Consider the following 16,312-nt stretch of genomic DNA (forward strand, 5'->3'; position numbering starts at 1 on the left):
CGCCATTGTTGATCGGCAAAGAATCTAAGGGCCGATTTCAGAAACGATGACCGATTTTAAGTCTTAGGCACTGTTTAACTAAACAACGTCTAAGTTACGTACGAATTTCCGTTGCTTAAACAATGTTCAGCCGGTGTTTAGTAAGATACCGTTTTAGTTACGGTTTTAGCTGGGAAGAAGTGTGGAGTATCTTGCAGCAGAAAAAGCCGTCCACGTACACCTGTACAGGTTCCATCACGTCAAAACATTCTCCTCGAGAATCCCAGACGGTCCGTGACGTTGCCTGTATATGTGAACGCTACCATACAAAACGCGTTGTACAATGTTTTGATGTAACGCTGCTGGTCCGTGACGCGACGTTGATGTGACGTCTAATGTGAATCGAGCTTTATTCGTAAATTGTAATCTGGCGTCACGGCATTCTTGATATCTATACATGCTCAACATGCAGATAGATCAAGTTCCATTGTTATTACGTTGTTAATGTTTTTTTCAATGTTGGACGTAGCGAAAATTAACATTGAACGTTCGAAGTGCGTAAATAAGTACATTTAGTCTAGCAGAGTATGTACCCGTCTATCTAATTACCATTAATTCAGTGGAAACCACTTATAATTAATTGTATAGTTTATGATCACCAGGTTAGAGGTGAGTACAGATTTTTTAATGCAGCAGCAGTAGTAGTAGTAGTAGTAGTGATATAATAGTAGGCCTAGTATTGGTGCCATTAATAGTGGTAGTAGTAGTAGTAGGCCTAGAAGTGGTGGTAATAGTAGGCCTAATATTGTTGGTAATAGTAGCCCTAGTATTGGTGGTATTAGTATGCCTAGTAGTAGTAGTGTGTCAAGGCAAGTTGTTGGTAGTGGTGGTGGTAATAAATTTCTTGCCATCGGCTATTCTTTCAACAATAAACTACAATACATACTGTACAAAACGGGAACATACATGATTTAATCTATTCTAAAACAAAACAATTTTATATAGATGCTGTCTTAGATTTTCTTGTGCACTTTGCTATTATAATCCATTGTAATATGATGGAACATAACCCTTACATACATTGTTGAAATAAACCGTGTAAATCTGATTAATGTGTTTCTGGAAAAACTTTATCCAAGAAATGTTCCGACATTCTGTAAGCACATTCAAAGGAGGAACTGCATTTAGAACATTTTCCAAATATTAAGAGATGCATATTTAACTTTATAAATTATTTTTCCTATATTCCAGTTAAATTATTAACAGAAAAAAATAATCAGTATAAAAATTATAAATTGAAAGCGATGAGTAATTGATTTTCTGTGTTTTATCCATCAAAAAGTATAATAAATTTATCATTAAATTGAATTAGGGGCATCCTGTAAGAGTAAGCTATGTTAGAACAATTATTTGCGGCGCAGTATTTCACCATTTTCTTACTATTTCCCTTCAAGTGTACTTATATTTATTCGTACACCTCAAATAAGCATGAATTGCTCGCAATCCCGGTGAAACATCAACTCCCTTTAGTGGCGGCCGAACAGCAGTTCAAATTTGTACACTACACTAGCGCCATTGGTGTCTCTAGTTATTATATTACAAACTCTTTGGTACTGATCCATGACTAGCATGACATGCTACTGTAATGGCGAATATACAAACGAAGCCACATTACATTATTTTTACTATTTTTAGTGCTTATTCCATTAATACAAATTATGTACACTTCACATAATGTACTGTAAGGTTTTTTCCTACGTTTTCACTAGAAACGACGACATATTGACCTCCATTATGACGGACCTCTAATTTCAGGTGTTGTTGTTTTCTAATGCCAGGCGTTTGACAATAAAGTCATTTGACCTCTTGCACTCCAATATTTTTCAAAGATATTATCATGGTCAGCCACTGAAGCACAGATTTTGAGGTGTTCCGAATCCATTTCTTGGTTTGAGTTGCGCAATGGGCAGTTAGGGGACTGATATATTCCAATTCTATGCAGGTGTTTGGCCAAACAATCATAGCCTGTTGCCAATCTAAATGCAGCTACAGACGATTTTCGTGGTAAATCGGGAATTAACTGTAGATAATGATGCAGAGAGTTCCATTTTTTCCCTTGTGATTGTGTTATCAAATTTTGTTTGTTGAAGTCTAAGTATATAGATTTAATAAATCTTTTCACAGAGTAATATGTAGATTTAGTGACAGGTCTGTAAGTAGCAGTGCTGCCCTTCTTTGCTAATGCATCTGTATTCTCGTTTCCCAGAATTCCACAATGGGATGGTATCCATTGGAATACAGTACTTTTATTGAGTGATATTAATTGAGAGGGCATTTTAGTTATTTCTGCTGTTTGAGATGAAGGTGTGTGTTTAGAGACTATTGATAGAATAGCTGCTTTGGAATCTGACAATATAACTGCATTCTTAAATTTATTGATGTGGCATTAATAATTTACTACATTTTCGAACAATTCTGTTTTTTTTTAATATCGCTGTAAAATATTTAGATATCAAACTCGATCATCCCCGCCCCCAAAAAAAAAAATCCCGTACAAATTCCAAGATTTCCACTTCCAAAATCACAAGAACTACCTGTTCTCTATTCTCTAGTGTCTCCTTATTTTATATATTTGTTGAAATTAAGCATGATATACCTGCATAAATGACAACTAAATACGTAATGTTTATGGAAAAGTAAAAAATAAGAGAAATATTTTGAATAATTAAGAACTACTCAAAATAAGTTTCTCATATGAAATCAGACTCAGTAATGCGCAAAACTTTGCTCCTAAGCAGTTGGAAATGAAATCATCTTGGTAAAGACATCATGTTTAAATTACTCGTATGTTTATATTATGTATATAAGTAGCCTACACAACAATGAAGATAATTATTGATATCGACCTATGCGCCAATAGGGCCACTAAAGATGGTCCTTAACGTTGTATGTGTAGTAGATAATTTATTTGTAACAAGTAACTAGTAAGGCATTTACAGCATCTCAAATTCTGGAAATGAATGTCACTTTCCTTAATCACCTCTTTCAGTTGTGATGGATTTCATCAAGATGGAACAAGGGTTCGACCCATTAGCTATACAAACAAGTGATAACACAGATGTAGAAGAGAGGCCTCTACCAGAGGTAAATTAAAAGTCATTGCTATGTATTACTCATAAACAACATTTATAACAGTATACCATACCATAAGTAAGAAAAGTGTACATCTCCCAAATTGAATTAGACACATTTCGAGTAAAGAAGACCCCAAGCCTTCAATTCATCTTAGTTGCTGTCCTGCCACATTTATGTTTTTGCTTTTAGGAGTTATCAACCATCTTCATTTGAAATTTGATTTATAGAAAGCAATAAATTAAGTTTCTTTTTAAAAGGAAGCACTTTTTTCTAAATTATAACTAACAGATGATATAATTTTGAAACTGAATTGCTATTTTAATTAAATGTCGACATGGACAACTGTCGAACAAGACATGAAGTAGATGAAGCCTGTGTGTAGCAAACCAACTTCTGTCTCGGTGAGCATGTCATCCAGGTTTCACTAAACATACCCTATCGACACTTAACATGATTGCTTGAATTGTCTTTTCTAATATTAATTTTTCTTTACCTGTGGAGGTATTATGTTCCAAAATCTTCTATTGTATAACTTTATGAGACCACAGCCGTAGTTATGATGGTAGCAAATGTTCTTCTAAGACGAAGCTGTGCTTGAATGTGGGTTCGAATCCCACTTGATTTACATTAATGATCTTCTTTTGTTGTTTTTACTGGTAATGATTATGGATTATGAAAAGTTACATTTTTTCGGATCAAATTTCTGCACATTTAAAAGACAAAACTAAAATTATTTCAGTGATTTATTATCATAATACACTGCTCTCTTAAATTGACTAAACATTTTGGGAATTCAACCAATGGCTTCCCCGAAACACGCTATGAAATATTTCATGTAAAACAGTTATCTCGAAAAGCAAGCAAAAACGACCAAAATTGTATTAAACTTTTTTGTTTGAAATATCTCAAAGAATAATTCCCTAAAATTAATGACATTACTTACTGTTCACTCTGTGTATGTGTGGATAATGTGCGTATCTGTTTTGTGTGTCTGTGTGCGGGGAGAGGCAGAAAGAGAGAGACCTCTCTTCCTGCTTTGCGTTGTTTCTTAGTTTGCAGCCTATATTGTAGTAGTTGCCCAGCTGTGGTGTAAGGAACCTAAGTGCAGCCTGTGACGTTAGAGATCGATATAAAATCTGCATATAAAGTGATTCATTTACGTCGTCCGTGTGTTCCCCAGGAATTTAAATTATTTCCTCTGCCATCGACTGTGATAAAGACAGAATGTGAGAACCAGAGCTGTGATGTCACATCAAAGATCAAATTGGACGAAACTGCAATGAGAAATAATTTTCCCATTGTGAAGTGTGAAATTCAGGTGAGTTGTGCTACATGGGTGGGTAGCTGCCTTGCGTCTACTTATTCTAAGACCTTTTAACTTTTATTTTGTTTGTCAGACACCTTCTCTATACAGCTCTTCCTCAGTAGAGAAGGCCATTAGTATTTGCAGTGATGAGATATTTCCTTATTTTAATATGCTCTAGTTATGAGCTTTGATTTGACTCTTTTATTTTGAAATAATCTTCTTACATACTTATTTCTAAATTATTGGATTATATAGGGAGTAGTGTTGTCTTTAACAATAAGTTTCCATTTAGATTTACAACTGAACTTTCTCTGCATTTTGCTGTTGCTATACAACTAACCGTAGCATTTCCTACATGGAATTGAGCCGCTTTTCTTTTCAAAATAGTCAGTTAATTGTTCCATTGTATATATATATATATATATATATATATATATATATATAACAGCATATGGTTATAATTTTTAAAATTGATTAAATTTACTTTCTACACTTCTACATTTAGATGCAAAATATTGGAGAAGTTGTAGTTAGTTTATCTAAAGCTCAAGAACTTTATAAAGTCGCCCATTAATGGAATGAGTGATTTGTTGTATGTCAGAAATTATATTATTTTCTTGATTACTCTACTAACCCTAATTTTTATCATTTTAATGTTTAAGTTTAATATGTTGAAGGATGGGTGAAGCGGAAAAAAATTCTCTCCAGCACCAGGATCCAAACCAGGTTTTCAGCTCTACGTGCTGATGCTCTATCTATTAAGCCACATTGGATTCCAATTCTGATGCCGGATTGAATCCCATCAGTTTAAGCTCCACCTCTTAGTTTCCCTTTAGTGGCTAACCCTCATGCACTGTGTTACAGATGTGTAACATGGCACAATGTTCAACACACTAATGTGCAGAGGTGCACTCATTACAAGTAACTAAGTGGCCGGGATCCGATGGAATGAGTGCCGTTTTAAATCACTAAGTGATTATATACGCATACCATATTATAGCGATGTACCGAAGTACATATGATATTTCCATGGAGGAATCTGTGTTATCATATAATGAAGGATCGGTGGAGTGGAGAAAAATTCTCTCTGGCACCAGGACCCTAACCTGGGTTTTCAGCTCTACGTGCTGACGCTCCATCCACTAAGTCACACAGGATTCCAATTCCACTGCCAGATTGAATCCTCTCAGTTTAAGCGCCACATCTTAGTTTTCCCTTTTGTGGCCAACCCTTATGCACTCTGTCACAGATGTGTGACAGTGGCTTTTTTTAACAGTAACAGTCTATTTCAGAACTCCTCTACATACCATTGCCATAATATCAAAACCATACATAAATAAAGTAAATTCAAATTTCGGCTTTTATTATCCTCTATCCTGTTTTAAAATTTTGAAGAATAGGTTTATGCTCAACCATAATATTCCTTAATATCAGTTTGTCATATTACTTGAAATAACCTGTAATCAACAATATCTTTGTATTTTTATTTTCTTCAGCTCTAATCAACATAACAACAATGCAGATTGTCAGGCGACGATATAAAAACAAAAGATGTGAGAACAAATAAATGTGATACATAAACAATTAATATAATTTCAAATTCAAGTATCAGAATAGAGGAATGCTATTTTAAATTTCAAAGGAGGTGCAGAGGGTGAGGGGGTGATATCTAAAATACAAGTAACAATAGTTTTAAGCTTTGTCTTGAATTTCTGAATTGACGGTTTTATAAAATAAAATTTTATCGAAATAAATAGTTATTTAGACATCATAGAGGTGGGTACCAGACATTCTAATGGTGGTTCCTGGTCATTCTTTGAATAACAGTTAGTACATTTAGTAGTGTATAGAAAATATGGTCTTAGAACTATGTACTTTTTTACAAGATATTCCACTTTAACTAAATGGGATTTAAATATAAGTCTCCATCATTGAACGTTTTGGACTAGTTAGTGAGCTGATCTATCTTATTTATTCTCTCAGGTAGATTCGTGTGACTCAGATGGAGTGAAAGTCGAACTGAAGCAGGAAGTCACTGCAGAGGGGAGTGAAGTATTTACTGAAAGGTGAGTGTAATGTGCGAGTCTTCTGTGCTTCAGTTGATTACTGTTGTAGGTTATAAATTTATAATGTATTATGGCATTTACTTCCTTTATATGGAAGTGATTTTTTGTTCTAATGAACTGCACGGAACAGAAATGATATATATGTACTAATACTATTCTTAACACTACAATCACAATTACGAATAGTAGGCCTACTACCACTGCCACTACCACCAGATACTACTGTTACTACCACCACGAGGACTACTACCACTACTGCTGCTGTTACTGTCACGACTACTGTCAGCACTACTACTGTTACTACCACGACTACTGTACTATTATCACCACTGCTACTGTTACTACCACTATTACTGTACTACTATCAGCACTACTACTGTTACTACCACGACTACTGTACTATTATCACCACTGCTACTGTTACTACCACAATTACTGTACTACTATCAGCACTACTACTGTTACTACCATGACTACTGTACTATTATCACCACTGCTACTGTTACTACCACTATTACTGTACTACTATCACCACTACTACTGTTACTACCACAATTACTGTGCTACTATCAGCACTACTACTGTTACTACCACAAGTATTGTACTACTATCAGCACTGCTACTGTTACTACCATGACTACTGTACTATTATCACTACTGCTACTGTTACTACCACTATTACTGTACTACTATCAGCACTACTACTGTTACTACCATGACTACTGTACTATTATCACCACTGCTACTGTTACTACCACTATTACTGTACTACTATCAGCACTACTACTGTTACTACCACGACTACTGCACTATTATCACCACTGCTACTGTTACTAACACTATTACTGTACTACTATCAGCACTACTACTGTTACTACCACGACTACTGTACTATTATCACCACTGCTACTGTTACTACCACTATTACTGTACTACTATCAGCACTACCACTGTTACTACCACAACTACTGTACTATTATCACCACTGCTACTGTTACTACCACAATTACTGTACTACTATCAGCACTACTACTGTTACTACCACAATTATTGTACTACTATCAGCACTACTACTGTTACTACCATGACTACTGTACTATTATCACCACTGCTACTGTTACTACCACTATTACTGTACTACTATCAGCACTACTACTGTTACTACCATGACTACTGTACTATTATCACCACTGCTACTGTTACTACCACTATTACTGTACTACTATCAGCACTACTACTGTTACTACCACGACTACTGTACTATTATCACCACTGCTACTGTTACTACCACTATTACTGTACTACTATCAGCACTACTACTGTTACTACCACAAGTATTGTACTACTATCAGCACTACTACTGTTACTACCATGACTACTGTACTAGTATCACCATTGCTACTGTTAATACCACTATTACTGTACTACTATCACCACTACTACTGTTACTACCACAATTACTGTGCTACTATCAGCACTACTACTGTTACTACCACGACTACTGTACTACTATCACCACTACTACTGTTACTACCATGACTACTGTACTATTATCACCACTGCTACTGTTACTACCACAATTACTGTACTACTATCACCACTACTACTGTTACTACCATGACTACTGTACTATTATCACCACTGCTACTGTTACTACCACAATTATTCTATCAGCACTACTACTGTTACTACCATGACTACTGTACTATTATCACCACTGCTACTGTTACTACTACTATTACTGTACTACTATCACCACTACTACTGTTACTACCACAATTACTGTGCTACTATCAGCACTACTACTGTTACTACCACAAGTATTGTACTACTATCAGCACTACTACTGTTACTACCATTACTACTGTACTATTATCACCACTGCCTGCTACTGTTACTACCACTATTACTGTACTACTATCAGCACTACTACTGTTACTACCATGACTACTGTACTATTATCACCACTGCTACTGTTACTACCACTATTACTGTACTACTATCAGCACTACTACTGTTACTACCACGACTACTGTACTATTATCACCACTGCTACTGTTACTACCACAATTACTGTACTACTGTCAGCACTACTACTGTTACTACCACAATTATTGTACTACTATCAGCACTACTACTGTTACTACCACAATTACTGTGCTACTATCAGCACTACTACTGTTACTACCACAATTATTGTACTACTATCAGCACTACTACTGTTACTACCACGACTACTGTACTACTATCACCACTACTACTGTTACTACCACAATTACTGCACTACTGTCAGCACGACTACTGTTACTACCATGACTACTGTACTATTATCACCACTGCTACTGTTACTACCACAATTACTGTACTATTATCACCACTACTACTGTTACTACCACGACTACTGTACTACTATCACCACTACTACTGTTACTACCACGACTACTGTACTATTATCACCACTGCTACTGTTACTACCACAATTATTGTAGTACTATCAGCACTACTACTGTTACTATCACAATTACTGTACTACTATCAGCACTACTACTGTTACTACCACGACTACTGTACTATTATCACCACTGCTTCTGTTACTATCACGACTACTGTCAGAACTACTGCTGTTACTAGCACGACTACTGTGATATTATCACTACTACTGATACTACCATGACTACTGTACTACTATCACCACTACTACTGTTACTACCATGACTACTGTACTATTATCACCACTGCTACTGTTACTACCACAATTACTGTACTTCTGTCACCACTACTATTGTTACTACCATGACTATTGTACTACTATTACCACTACTACTCTTACTACCCCCGCGCCATGGCGTCGCGGTCTAAGACATCTCACCTAGGACTCGCGTTACTGAATGCGCGCTGGTTTGAGTCCTCATGGGGGAAGAAATTTTCTCATGAAATTTCGGCCAGTGTATGGGACTGGTGCCCACCCAGTGTCGTGATGCACTTGGGGAGCTGCGATAGATAGTGAAAATTCGGTTTCGCAAACTGGTTATAACGACTGGAGAGTGTGGTGGAGTGGCGGCAGCGGTACGATCATCCACTCCTCTTTATCTTTCTTATATTGGCTGCTTTCGCCAGGTGGAGGGCACATTGGAAGGATTGGATGTGCGCAGTGGAAGACTTTTAGAAATGAATAGTGTGAATTTGTAAAATAAATATAATCAACAGTAATAAGTAACAATGTACATAAATGAAAAATGAAATAACAATAAATATGAAATGGTTGAGTGAAAATAGGACAAATAATCAGAAATGATATCCCCAAGATATGTAAATCATGTAAGTATCACAAGGCTGAGGCCAACACACTTATAAGTGATTAAACAATCTAATATGGCCGTCTCTCGACAATCAGCGACTAACCTATTAGCCATATGTTCATGAACCACTCTTTAAAAAAAAAAAATATGTATATATATATATATATATATATATATATATATATATATATATATATTAACTATCTGAGTATGAAACTGAACACAACACCCAGCCGGCACATAAACTTAATACATGATCCATTCGAGCATAGATACTTGTACCACTCAAATTGAGTAACCAAACTATAAATACATATACACTCAATAAGAGAGAAACTCTACTTAGCATAAGACATTACATAAGTGATCACTATACATTACCCATTGCGCATATTGCTCACATACTCTGTGCAAATTGCACTAACACAAATCTCTGCACTTTACAAAATGAACGCCCAACGGAGAGAGAGAGGGATGGAGACAGATACACGTAATAAGTAACGGACGATAATTCCAATCTCAGGGATCGTTTAAATAGCAACAAAACTCGACGCATATTATAACAAATAGCGGCGAAGGAAACCAATAATCAAATGGAGCAGGGAATACACAAAACAAAATGTGAGACCGTAACCGCTGCTTTATCACTCTAACCGTCTTGGAACATGAACTCACGTTTCAAATCAAATCTCATTACATAATTCCCAAATACAATTTACCTCAAACACATAAATCTCACAAATATGTTACTCGATGCAAATACTAAAACTTGCCCCCAAGATGTATCACAAGCAAGCGATGTTTCAAACTACGATCCACTAAAATCCCAAACACATATGACGCAATATAACTACTCCACTGATCTATCTCCAACACGTACAAAGCCCGAGTCACGTTGTCTATATCTGCCGCGTAGCGCAAAATTCTAAGTCTTGCTAAATGTTTCTGCCGCGTACGAGAGCTTGAATCTGAGCCAACTGTTTCCGTATATCTCCCGCGTACGAGAGCCTAAGTCTTGTTAAGTGTATCTGCCGCGTACCGGAACCCCGAGTCACGCTCCGTGTATCTCCATTAAAACAGGTAAACTCTCTCCCCCTCTATCCTCGTGAGACGTAATGAACGGCCAATAGGGTTATTTGGGAAAGAACAAATGAAGGGATTGATAGCGCTATCTATACTGTGACCTCTGAGAGCGCTCTGACAGATGAAGTGACGTACTAGGTGAAAGACCGTGATCGTGGGCACGGCTCAAGAGATCATCGTGCTAACACACGATACATCCATTCTGGTTGGATGATCGTCCACCTCTGCTTCCGCATGTGGATGTGAGGCAGGAGCCGGCTGGGTGGTCTTGGCCTTGCAAAGGGCTATAGCACCATGGATCTTTATTTTTACTCTTACTACCATGAATACTGTACTACTATCACCACTACTACCATTACTACTATGACTACTGTAATACTATTACTATCACGACTATTGTACCACTATTATCACTACTACTCTTATTACCACTACTACTGTACTACTATCACCACTGCTATTATTACTACCATGACTACTATACTACTACTACTACTACTACTACTACTACTACTACTACTACTACTACTGTACTACCATAACTATTATATCAGAGCGGGTAGAAGAGAAAGTGACACAACTTCCTCTAGTTCAGTAGTTCGTCGCCGAGTGGCACTAGCTCTGTTCTTTGACCGCAGTTTCAGGATCACTAATCGAGCAAATGCAAAAGGTTTTAAAAATAATCCATTGGATAAGAAGGTATTGTAGAGTACTTTGTCACAATATTTTACATACTGGTATTTAAAAAAAATGTAATATTACTACATGAACAAATTGTGAGCTAAATAATACATCCCTGAATATAAATATCATAATTAACTGAAAAATGGAACATTGTGCCAGCTTCAACCAGAAAAATGCAAAAAAAGAAAAAAAAAATACAGCTTCGCAAAAATGAACTTTTTTGTGGCATTATAAAGTACGCATTGCTATGAAATTTCGTTTTTTATACACAAGAAAGAATGTAATAAAATAAAGGAGACACTTCATTTTCACCAATAGTTTTTATCTACTATTTACACATTAGTTGCAGTTGTAACTGGTTTATACGTAATTCAGGGGGAACAAGAAATATTACTGCAACTCAGACTTACAAATTAAGCTTCGATATTATATCTATGATAATGCAAATTTTTATCTTTTGAAATATGTAGGTTATTTGTATTTATTTATTTATTTTTTTGTAAAATTAAAACAATTTAGTAGCACTGTATTAAGTTGTTGTATGCTACTTATTGGAGAATATTAAATTAACGACTTTTCCATGAGACCTCTTACTTTCTCATATGCTTGATCAGAAATCTCTTATGATATGGAAACGTAATAAACAAATGTAATAAAATTGTAAATCAGATTAAGCTGTAGCCTACATACAAAGCAGCATTATACCTTATTTTAGTTACTGAAATAACTTTTTCATTAATTACGACTGAAGTGCTATTATTAAAAATAAAATAATTAAACATGTACATTTAATGAAGTAGAAGCTAGGTGCTTGGGTTCAATTAGGGGTTCACAATTAGCATTTGCATACAGCACATTTTTTGACCAGAACAGAAACTGAAAAATGTTCAGATGTAGAAAGTCTATGGTGATCATCACAAGATAATCATTTTCTAATTCCGAAATGTCGCTCTAGAGGATCCTGGTTAAATTTTTTTCTGTCAGAATATATTTTAATCTCCTATCCCACAAGAATGAATATATTTCGTGAGTGTTCTGAATTGTCACTGTAAATAATTCAAGGGTTCTTTCTGAAGCAAACGTGTTCTTTATGTTGCCAATTATGTGTAATATATTTTCTAAAATTGTGTAATGCTAGAATCCTTTGTATAGGGCAGAGAAGGAAGTCTATGAGTTCATTGTATCTACAAGGCCGTTGATTCACCTTGTATATTTATTTTGTATTTTCACTTCCCTCGAACTCATCACAGTTTATGGCTCTAAAAAGTGTATCGATTTTGAAAAACTCGCACAAAACAGCTGAAATGTAAAATTCTAGTCTGGCGTTCATTCATTGGAAGAGATTACGAGCCATCGGTGTAGCTCTGTCAGGTAAGGCGCTTGCCTGCTGATCTGGAGTAGCGTTCGGCGCGGGTTCGATTCCCGCTTGGGCTGATTAGCTGGTTGGGTTTTTTCCGAGGTTTCCCCCAACTACAAGGCAAATGTCAGGTAATCTATGGCGAATCCTCGGGCTCATCTCGCCAAATACCATGTCGCTATCACCAATCCCATCGACGCTAAAGTCGACCTGGTTGGCGAGTTGGTATAGCGCTGGCCTTCCATGCCCAAGGTTGCGGGTTCGATCCCGGGCCAGGTCGATGGCATTTAAGTGTGCTTAAATGCGACAGGCTCATGTCAGTAGATTTACTGGCATGTAAAAGAACTCCTGCGGGACAAAATTCCGGCACATCCGGCGACGCTGATATAACCTCTGCAGTTGCGAGCGTCGTTAAATAAAACATAACATAACATAACATCGACGCTAAATAACCTCGTAGTTGATATAGCCTGCTGATCTGGAGTAGCGTTCGGCGCGGGTTCGATTCCCGCTTGGGCTGATTAGCTGGTTGGGTTTTTTCCGAGGTTTCCCCCAACTACAAGGCAAATGTCAGGTAATCTATGGCGAATCCTCGGGCTCATCTCGCCAAATACCATGTCGCTATCACCAATCCCATCGACGCTAAAGTCGACCTGGTTGGCGAGTTGGTATAGCGCTGGCCTTCCATGCCCAAGGTTGCGGGTTCGATCCCGGGCCAGGTCGATGGCATTTAAGTGTGCTTAAATGCGACAGGCTCATGTCAGTAGATTTACTGGCATGTAAAAGAACTCCTGCGGGACAAAATTCCGGCACATCCGGCGACGCTGATATAACCTCTGCAGTTGCGAGCGTCGTTAAATAAAACATAACATAACATCGAGGCTAAATAACCTCGTAGTTGATATAGCGTCGTTAAACAACTGAGTAAAAGAAAAAGAGATTATGGTCAAAGTAACTAGACAATTTTGGACATCCAGGTGTGGAGTAATGGCAAATACATGCACACAAGCGCAGGGTCAGCTAAGGTATTCTTCTGATTTTCGGGGATCACGTCCAATTCTTTTTTTTTTTACTTGGTTATTTAACGAAGTTGTATCAACTACTGGGTTATTTAGCGTCGATGGAATTGGTCATAGTCAGATGGTATTTGGTAAAGGCACATTATTATGAGAAAGGATTAGGTGGAGATTTTCTCTTCTTTTAATTTTTTAAGGTATGGAGACAAGTTCAAGAAAATATGTGCTATGGCATCCGGTTTTGGTCACCATTCCTTCCGTAGAAGTCCTACCTCCTTACCGTCAATAATAAATTTATCGGCTCTTACTATCAAAACCGCAGAAAAATGGATGTTACATATATAAGAACGAGCATACAGTTTTCTGTCTCCGTGGAATTGCTCTACACCACTTCTAAAAAATAGCCTAGTCTTTGGGTGGAAAAAATAAACGTCTTACTTCCTTACAGATTATATAACCGGATTTACACCAAGAACAAAACAATTAGGCATATTACTATTCACTCACATAAACGGCATAATGAAAATCACCAGAACATCGCAAGACATATCTGTTTAATTCCATACCAGAGCGAGTTCTATCGGTTCTGTCGACAGTATTAAGAGGAAAACTGGAATGTAAAAACGATCGCCACGCCAATGTTTCGTTCAGTTGCCGTGGCGACATTAGAGGGTTTAAAAGTCCCATTTGACCCTTGCTGAGTTACCACACTTTCTTTTCTAAATGCTCTGACTATACTACTAACACTACTCCTACATGTACTATCACGATTACTATACTACTAACACTACCATCACTACTACTACTACTACTACTACTACTACTACTACTACTGGTACTACTACTACTGCTACTACCACAATTACTATACTGCTAACACAACTACTACTACTATACTACTACGAATACTACACTACTAACACCACTACTATTACTACCACGACTACTATACTATTAACACCACTACTACTGCTACTGTTACTATCACGACTACTATATTACTACCACCACTACTACTGTTACCATCACGACTACTATACTGCTAACACCACTATTAAGTACTACCGTACTACTATGACTACTGTACTACAAACACCAATACTACTGCTACTGTTACTATCACGACTGCTATACTACTAACACCACTATTACTACTACTAATACTACTACTACTACTACTACTACTACTACTACTACTACTACTACTACTACTACTACTATTGTTACTATCACGACTACTATACTACTAATACCACCACTACTACTGCTGTTACTATCACGATTACTGCACTACTAACACCATTATTACTGCTGTTACTGTCACGACTACTATAATACTAACACCACTACTACTGCTGTTACTGTCACGACTACTATACTACTAACACCACTACTAAGTACTACTGTACTACCATGACTACTATAATACTAACACCACTACTAGTATTGTTACTATCACGACTACTGCTGTTACTATCACGACTACTATAATACTAACACCACTACTAAGTACTACTGTACTATCACGACTACTTTACTACTAACACCACTACTATTGCTGTTACTATCACGGCTACTAAACTACTAACACCACTACTAAGTACTACTGTACTACCACGACTACTATACTACTAACACCACTACTACTATTGTTACTATCACGACTACTATAATACTAACACCACTACTAAGTACTACTGTACTACCGCGACTACTATACTACTAACACCACTACTACTATTGTTACTACCACGACTACTATACTATTAACACCACTACTATTGCTGTTACTATCACGGCTACTAAACTACTAACGCCACTGCTAAGTACTACTGTACTACCACGACTACTATACTACTAACACCACTACTACTATTGTTACTATCACGACTACTATAATACTAACACCACTACTACTATTGTTACTATCACGACTACTATAATACTAACACCACTACTACTATTGTTACTGTCACGACTATTATAATACTAACACCACTACTACTGCTGTTACTGTCACGACTACTATACTACTAACACCACTACTAAGTACTACTCTACTACCATGACTACTATAATACTAACACCACTACTACTATTGTTACTATCACGACTACTATATTACTAAAACCTCTACTACTATTGTTACTATCACGACTACTATACTACTAACACCTCTACTACTATTGTTACTATCACGACTATTATAATACTAACAGCACTACTGCTATTGTTACTATCACGACTACTATAATAACTAACACCACTACTACTATTGTTACTATCACGACTATTATAATATTAACAGCACTACTGCTATTGTTACTATCACGACTACTATAATAACTAACACCACTACTACTATTGTTACTATCACGACTACTATA

General features: G+C 36.6%; 1 protein-coding gene across 6 annotated transcripts in view; it reads left to right on the forward strand.

Moving 5' to 3' along the window:
- The first annotated feature begins 193 nt into the window (after window positions 1-193).
- The window catches only part of LOC138710254 (zinc finger protein 235-like), a 65,106-nt gene continuing 48,987 nt past the window's right edge, over window positions 194-16,312 (forward strand). For 4 of the 6 annotated variants that reach the window (XM_069840960.1, XM_069840964.1, XM_069840965.1 and 1 more), the window contains exons 1-4: window positions 194-648; window positions 3,029-3,123; window positions 4,295-4,432; window positions 6,404-6,486. Coding sequence is in view for 1 of the 6 variants with exons in the window: in XM_069840959.1 (XP_069697060.1) it covers window positions 3,034-3,123; window positions 4,295-4,432; window positions 6,404-6,486 (311 nt within the window). In the remaining 5 variants the exon portion in view is untranslated. The other 2 variants (XM_069840961.1, XM_069840962.1) reach the window with 2 other exon arrangements.

The sequence above is a fragment of the Periplaneta americana genome, chromosome 12 (genome assembly GCF_040183065.1).
Source record: "Periplaneta americana isolate PAMFEO1 chromosome 12, P.americana_PAMFEO1_priV1, whole genome shotgun sequence".
Classification (NCBI taxonomy): Eukaryota; Metazoa; Arthropoda; class Insecta; order Blattodea; family Blattidae; genus Periplaneta; species Periplaneta americana.